We start from the raw sequence: 8,473 nt of genomic DNA on the forward strand, positions 1-8,473 counted from the left end.
CATTCGCCACATCTCACGTGGTTCGAAGGCGCGCGTCTCATTGGCCTCTGTGGAGGCGGGACCAGTGCGTAGCGGGACCCGCGCAGTGTGGCTGGGTTCTGGCAGCGACGTCGAGAGGTTGAGGTCGAGGACGGGGGAGCCGGCGATGGTGGCGGTGCTGCGTTACCTCCGTGGCTCCTGCAGACAGGCCCTCGGAGGCTTCCTGGGAGGCTTTAGCGGGTCGGCGTCGGGGAGACCCAGGCCGCTGTGCGGGGGTAGCCGCCGCGCCAGCACCAGGTGAGTTGCCGCGGGCCCGGCGCCCGCGCTCCTGTCAGGGGGCGTCTCGTGCCGGACTTGTGTCCTGGCCTGTTCCTCCCGGACGCGGTTTGGAGCTCCGACCTCTGGTCCTAGAAGCTAAAAACTGCGGGGTTGACCTGTGGCATTTATGAGCCAGAAGAAAGTGTTGGTCTGGAGTGAACCTGGCCTCGGTAGGGGGCATCAATCACTTGATCTCGGTAAAGGCGCAGAAGAGTCTCAAGATCGCTGGTGGGAAGAGTGGTTTTGTAAGGAATAGAGTGAGCAGTGAGAGTCAGAGACGAGGAGCGACCCAGAGAAAACCTGAGAGGGTTCTCTCTACATCCCAGCTGTGGTCCACATGGCTGGAGGGGCGGGAGGGGGAGGAAAAGGAAAAGGGGAGAGACTTTATAGCTAATAGGTCTCTGGCAGATATATATATTCTTATTGTTCCTTTTTGTTTATCTAGATAGGACTTAAGGATGACTAAAACCCTTTTTGTGTGTGTGTGTGTGTGTGCGCGCGCGCGCGCGCGTGCATGCGCCCGTCCTGGCTCACGCTCTACCACTTGAGCCACAACTCTGCTTCTGGAATTTTAGTAGTTTATTGGAGATAAGAATCTCATAGTGTGGGAAAAATTGTCTTCCCTGGTTAAAGTGTGTTGCTTAAAAGTTCCTGCTTTGGCCTTGTGGCTTGGCCCTGGATAAGGAAAAGAGGGATTGGAATAAAAAAAGGATTTTTGAAATGTAAGGTTTTGTCTTTAACTGGTTTCCTTTCTAGATGGAGTTAAGACACACCCCTGACTGTTCAAGAAATAGCAGAGGGTGTGGATATTTTGAGATTACTTGTGTACTGATAATCTTATTTCAAAATCTTGTTATGTAAATACATTTTATCCTATTCAGACTAGCCAATCCCAAACAGATTGTGAACCTGAGGTCAACCAATCTGAGCAGAGGAGCTAGGCCTGTTGTGTGAGGGATAGAGCAGACTTCCTGCTGATCATTGGCTGATGGCACCCCTTTCTGTGCAGAAATAAATTTTGTCTTGCTAAGACATCATTCTCATATCTATTGTGATTCCAGCTCTTGGAGACCATATTTATAACAATAGGCTTTCCTGCTTGGGCTGGCTTTGAACAGCCAACCTCAGATCTTAGCCTTCTGAGTATCTAGGATTACAGGTGTGAATCACCAGCTGCCAGCACTAAAATCTTTTAAGAGATTTGACATGTTTAATAAGGTAGAAAAATGAACTAATACACAGTTTTACAAACTTAGTTATAAAGTGACCACTAAGAGACCTTGGATAAACAATTATTTAAATGAATTTTGACTTTGTTAAGATAGGTTTTTGGTATCTTTTTTTAATTTTATTTTATTTGTGAACATGCTGTACAGAGGAGTTACACTTACATGGGCAGGATAATGCGACATTTCTTACCAAGCATTGCAGCCTCCTCCTTTGTTTACCCTTCACATCCCTTCCCAGGCTCCCCACCTCCCCCGCCAATCCCAATCCTTCTCCTTCTCCCCCTTCCCCCCCTCCCCCCCCACCGACGTTGTAAAGCTAGTTTTGGACATGACAACTTGTACTTCTCATTGTTGCAACAGGTCCACCTGTATCCTTAAACAACTGGTTTTTTCCCCATCTCCTCCACAAGTTATACTGACATCAAATATAGTGAAAGCAGGGGTTATACTGTGGGGGAGGGACATACAAAGCAACAAAGAGATAATCTTATAAATGCATTAGAAACACATGCATGAAAGAAAAAAACATTAAAATACACATCTAACGCTTCATTTTCCTAACATCACATTATCTGACCTTTTCCGCTTGACTCATACATATACTAGATATTACAAATAAGGGAAACCATGGGACCTAAGAGACCTTGGATAAACAATTATTTAAATGAATTTTAACTTTGTTAAGATAGGTTTTTGGTATTTTTTTTTTTGTCAGTCATGGGTCTTGAACTCTGGGCCTCTGCTCTTCAGCTCAAGGCTAGCACTGTACCAGTTGAGCCACAGCGCCACTTCCAGTTTTCTGAGTGGTTTATTGGAGGTAATAGTCTCCCAGACTTTTCCTGCCCAGGCTGGAACGGCAATCCTCAAATCTCAGCCTCCAGAGTAGCTAGGATTACAGGCATGAGTCACCGGTGCCTGACTTTAAGATAGATTTTTAAGTTATCAAAAACTTGACAAGATCAACTACCCAAGCAATTACTTTGGTAAACAGTATTTTTCCTTAAGGAAGCCTCCTTGTTACAGACAATAGATGGCTTTTACCTTAGTAAAACCTTTCGGTAATGTTTTACATTACCTAATTACATTACCTAATCACATACCAATCTTGCCAATATTTTATAATCTTAATCTTATAAAACTCAAAACATACTCACATACTCTGCTACTGTTTTGAGCATTCTGAGATTTGTCTTAATTCATTTCAGAACAACCGGTTAAGGACTAAGTCTTACTTTTCAAAAATCCTCCTTATCCCAAAGCATCTTCTCTCTGCTTTTTTTTTTTTTTCCCTGGTCCTAAGGCTTGAACTCAAGGCCTAGGCACTATTCCTGAGCTTTTATGCACAAAGCTAGTGTTCTACTACTTGAGCCTCAGCTCCATTTCCCTCTAATTGGTACTTAATTGGAGATTAGAGTCTCACAGACTTTGTTGCCAGGGCTGGCTTTGAACCAATACCCTCAGATCTCAGCCTCCTGAATAGTTAGGATTACAAGCATAAACCACTGGCACCCAATTTAAATTTCCTTTTTTAGAAAACATGCCTTCATACTTTTCTATATACTTTTTTCATTGTTGATTTTCACTTGCTGGTTTTTTTGTCCATTTTAAGTTCATATTAGCACATTTTTTGTTTATTAAGAAATCTGATCACATTTGATTTAAAACAAAAATTAGCCAGGTGCAGGTGGCTCATGCTTGTAATCCTACCTACTCAGAAGGCTGAGATCTGAGGATTGAAGTTCAAAGCCAGCCTAGTCAGGAAAGTCCATGAGACTCTTAGCTCTAATAACCACCAGATGGCTCAAATGGTAGAGCACTCCCCTTGAGCTGAAGAGCCAGAAGTGGCACTGTGAAGTGGTAAAGCACTTGCTTTGAGCTGAAGAGCCCAGGGCTAGCACCCAGGCCCAGATTTCAAGCCCCACGACTGACCCCCCCCAAAAAAAAATTGGCTGAAAAACATTTTATGAATAATTCCTTTTAGCAGGTATATTAAACAGGCATTTTTATTCTATCATTTGTTTAAAGTTTACATTATGAAGAAATAATGTGAAGAATGTATAAGCTACACTAATGGCATAAAATTTGATATTTTTACTAGATTTAGTAATAATGTTACATGTTAGAATGTTTTTATTTTTCCTGAGGAAGTATTTTATAAAATATACTTTTAGGAAAAACTGGTCAAACCAACTTTTTGAGATGAAATGCTGATTTTTTGGTGTTTATATCCAGGTTAAACTGTTAACCATAGTGTCTTTAGTGGTTAAAACAATTAGCATTGGCTTATTAAATATTAATTAAAAGTTACTGTTGTAGTGAGCTTTTTTAATCCTTTTTGCTAGAACTTTTATAACAAATCTTAGGTTGAACTCTTAAAACCTTTTTTTTTTTATTGGGGGGGGGTCGTCGGTCATGGAGCCTGAATTCTGAGCCTGGGCGCTGTCCCTCAGCTCTTCAAGGCTAGCACTCTACCACTTGAGCCTCAGCGCCACTTCCAGCTTTTTTCTTTTTGCTTATCTGGTGCTGAGGAATCAAACCCAGGGCCTCATGCATGTAAAGCAAGCACTCTACCACTAAGCCACCTTCCCAGCCCCTAAAACCTTTTTGCTGTAGCTGAACACAGGTAGCTCACACCTATAATCATACTCTGGAGGCTGAGATTTAAGGAGAGGTGCAGCTCAAGTAATAAGATTGCTAGCCTTTAGCACAAAGCTTAGAGATAACACCCAGGCCCTGAGTTCAAGCCCTAGGACTAGCGTGCATGTGTGCGCGCACGCGTGTGTGAGCACACGCACGCACACACACACACAATAACCTGTTTTTGCTGGACACAAAGCCCAGGACTGAAAAATTGATTTGACCTTATCTGTAGATTTTGTTTTTAACCTTTTTTAAATTTGTAAGCCATATATAATATCAGCTTTCCTTTTAAGCATTGACTTCATAAAATCATACTGATCTTAGAAAATGTCTGGTTATAGCTGATTTAATAAACATCATCACCTGGGGAGGGGGGAGGCTGGGAAGGGATGTGAAGGGTAAACAAAAGGAGGAGGCTGCAATGCTTGGTAAGAAATGTATGCATTATCCTGCCCATGTAATTGTAACCCCTCTGTACAGTATGTTCACAAATTAAATTAAATTAAAAAAATAAATAAACATCATCAACAAATATGACATTTTTAAAATAAAATAGGGGTTTTCCAAGGTGAAAAGAGGTTGTGAAGTGGGACATAAGGGAAGAGGAAAAGGCATCCTTGAGCTCAGATGGAAATAAGAGACAGGAAAGTGTAGGGATTAGGGACAACAGATAGGTACATAAATCTTGAACTAAGCAGAGAGAACAGATGGGCTGTTTCATGGGCAGGATGGTGGTATTTTGGAGGGAAATGGATGGGAATCAGGAGGTGGAGCTGAGGAGATAATCAGTTCAGGTTTGAAGCTTTGGTGCCCCTCTTTGTCAAGGGATTATTGGAGAACAGTTACAATATGGGTGGAGACTTTATGTGGAAATGAGAACAGGAATGTGATATGAGGGCATAGCTGGGTGGAATGTGTCCCAGAAAGAGGTTAATTTATGAAAGGTCTTTGCATCAGGAATCATTTTGGGTGGTAGAAGGTCCTGGAGGCAGGAAAGGTGGGGGAGAATTGCTTGGGGTGGTGTCCCTTGAATCCTAGGAAGGAAAGAGTACTCCCAAGCAGTGAAGATCCTGACCCAATAAAGGGGATGTGTGATTGGGGAGGACTAGGAAGGAGTGCATGAAAGAATGGGACCCAAAGATGCAATGCAATGGAGTTTTTAGGGGATTTTCTGGGGTTCCCTTCATTCCAATGATGGAGGAGGCCTTTGTGTGGAAATAACACTTTCCCATTCCAGTGACTCTCAGATCAGTGGACTTGCCTGTTGCAGGTGCTGTATGATCCAGGTCCTGTCCATCAGTCACTTAGATGGAAAAGTGGCCTGGAATCAGCTGTTCAGGTGGGGAACATGGTAATTGTGTTTGAACCCTGGGATGTCTGCCTCCTTTAGAAATAAGTAATTTACCAATGTCCCCTATGCTGGCAGAGGGGCAGGGCTTCTTGGGCTGGGACAGACTTTGATCCAGTCCTGAATTACCACAGCAGAAACAGGCCCCAAGTGCCTGTCTGGACTGACAGAGTGCTGATTGGGCTGCTGCGTATACAAAAATGATCAGCATGTTATTCCACTGAGTCCAATATTCTTTTCCTTCTGATATTGGGAAAGGGTTGAAGAAATTAATGTCCAGGTGAGACCTTATGCTTGGCTGGATATTTCCTTCCTGACTTTGGTGGTATTGTCTGAGAATGAGCTCAATTTTTCTACTATCTGCGTGATATCTGTGAATGCAAAATGGGAACTTTAACTCCAGCCGTTTCCTGCAGTGGGAGGATAAGAATGGCACTGGTGGTGTGGAACTAGGTGTGAATAGGGGACAGAAGATGAGGGGCAGTGGTCAGGTCTGGGAGAAGAGAAGGATTAGCCAGTCTAAAGAGGAGGCAGGCTCAGTGGGGGTAATGGTGGAAGGACATGAATTGGAGGAGGTTTTAGGGTGGTCATCCAGTAACAGGATCTAGTAGGGGGTGCACCATTTGCATAGAGAAAGATGGAAGCTAAGGTAGAAGAAAGCTTGAATAAGGAAGCTCTTACCTTTCTCTATATGAAATTATCACTGTGGTAAAGAATCTGGAATTTGGAAGTTCTGAATCCAGGCCACCAAGACTGGTTGTCCAGTGTATATGATGGCCAGACAAAGCAGTTTAAGGGAGCAAGATGTTTTAAGAGGCAGCACAGGAGTAAGTCAGGAATTTTGACCACTGATCTCCATTAATGGAAAAAGCATCAGCATCCTGTTTTGGGTGCTGGGGCTCAAAATGTGGCAAATGGCCCATATCAGAGATTGTAGAGGAAAGGGAGGGAAAGAGGGAGAGAGAGAGAGGGAAGGGAGAAAGAGAGTTAGGAGATTGAATGGTGGGGATGAAGCCTGGACCTCTTCTGTTCCAAAACTCCTCCTGGCTTTTGGCACCAGAAAATACAAGGAAAATGCAATTTTTGATTTATCAACATTATGCTAGTCCCTAACTGTTTCTACTTCTAGACCTGACTGCAGACATGATAATGATTGTAATCAAATCATTCTGCATCTCTTGAGGAGATGTGTGTAGGGTGGGATCTAGGGCTTAAACTCTGTACTTCTTGCTGTCTTTTTTTTTGGCTTGGGGCTGGTGCTCTACCACTTAAGCTATAAAAAAAAGCCAATTTGGCTTTTTGCTAGCTAATTGGAGATAAAAGTCTCTTAGATTTGTCTGCCTGGACTGGCTTCAAACCTTGATTGTCAAATCTTGGCCTCCTGAGTAACTAAGATTATAGACATGAGCCACCAGTGACCAGCCTTTGCTTAGGATCTTTTTTTTTTTTTTTGTCAGTTGTGGGGCCTGAACTCTGGGCCTGGGCACTGTCCCTCAGCTCTTCAGCTCAAGGATAGTGCTCTACCACTTGAGCCACAGCACCACTTCCAGCTTTTTCTGCTTATGTGGTGCTGAGGAATCAAACCCAGGGCCTCATGCATACAAGACAAGTACTCTACCACTGAGCCACCTTCCCAGCCCCGCTTAGGATCTTAAAATTGAAGTTTAGATCACTTTTCAAAAGAATAACCTAGACCACTTACCTTACTTTACCGTGCTTATAAAATAGATTAAATCATCATGATTTGTGGTCCATGAATCAGTGCTGAAAGTAATTTTTAAGGTTTTCATTGCAGAGTTAGATAAATTATACACACCGTTATGTATTTTTAAATAGCTGCATAACCAATTTCATATCTAAGATTATGATTCTGAGCACATCCTGGACCAATTATTTCTAAGCTTTGATTTTCTCATTGCTTTTTCTATAATAGAATATTATATATTATATATATTATAGTATGTGTTAGCCTATCTTGAAGAATACTACAATTGAATTTAAAAGGATAGTTGGTAGAGAAAATATAATGATTGACACAAAGTAAGCACTAATATAACTGGCCCAGCTAGCAGGTACTAGAGATATAGTATAGTTTTGGAAACCAAGCTGCCATCCTCCCTGTCAGGCTGTCACTAATCAAATGACCAAGTGTGGAACTTTTTTTTTTTTTTTGGGTCCGGTTGTAGGGCCTGAACTCTGGGCCTGGGTGCTGTCCCTCAGCTCTTCAGCTCAAGGCTAGCGCTCCACCACTTGAGCCACAGCGCTACTTCTGGCTTTTTTCTTTTTGCTTATGTGGTGCTGAGGAATCGAACCCAGGGCCTCAGGCTTGCAAGGCAAGCACTCTACCACTGAGCCACCTTCCCAGCCCCAAGTGTGGAACTTTTAAAGGTTTGTTCTTGAGTATGAAGAGAAATAGTACCATATATAGAGAGTTATTTACACACATATATACACATATGTATACATGTGTACATATGCATATATACATATATATGATAGTTATTACAAAAGAGTAGTTGTCCATTGATGATAAAAGTTGTTCATGTGAAGTGTGGTGGGATCTACTATAGACAGGCAAGTCTTTAAAAGTGGCTTTTTTTCCACAGCTCATTTGATATAGTTGTTGTCGGTGGTGGAATTGTGGGACTTGCCTCTGCGAGAGCACTCGCCCTGAGACATCCTCAACTTAAAATTGGTGTCCTGGAAAAGGAGAAGGATTTAGCTGTTCACCAGACTGGACATAATAGTGGCGTCATACACAGTGGAATTTATTATAAACCAGAATCTCTGAAAGCTAAATTATTTGTAAAAGGTTCAGCCCTCATCTATGAATACTGTAAACAAAAGGGAATTCCCTACAAGCACTGAGTTCAAGCCCTAGGACTAGCGTGCATGTGTGCGGGCACGCGTGTGTGAGCACACGCGCGCACACACACACACAATAACCTGTTTTTGCTGG

The 8,473-nt window shown here is 42.7% G+C and overlaps 1 protein-coding gene across 1 annotated transcript in view; it reads left to right on the forward strand.

Moving 5' to 3' along the window:
* The first annotated feature begins 97 nt into the window (after positions 1 to 97).
* The window catches only part of L2hgdh (L-2-hydroxyglutarate dehydrogenase), a 27,913-nt gene continuing 19,537 nt past the window's right edge, over positions 98 to 8,473 (forward strand). Inside the window, exons 1-2 of the mRNA XM_013012225.1 lie at positions 98 to 276; positions 8,121 to 8,244. Coding sequence (XP_012867679.1) covers positions 146 to 276; positions 8,121 to 8,244 — 255 coding nt within the window. The 5' untranslated portion in view covers positions 98 to 145. The remainder of the gene's footprint in view (positions 277 to 8,120; positions 8,245 to 8,473) is intronic.

The sequence above is a fragment of the Dipodomys ordii genome, unplaced genomic scaffold (genome assembly GCF_000151885.1).
Source record: "Dipodomys ordii isolate 6190 unplaced genomic scaffold, Dord_2.0 Scaffold16, whole genome shotgun sequence".
Taxonomy (NCBI): Eukaryota; Metazoa; Chordata; class Mammalia; order Rodentia; family Heteromyidae; genus Dipodomys; species Dipodomys ordii.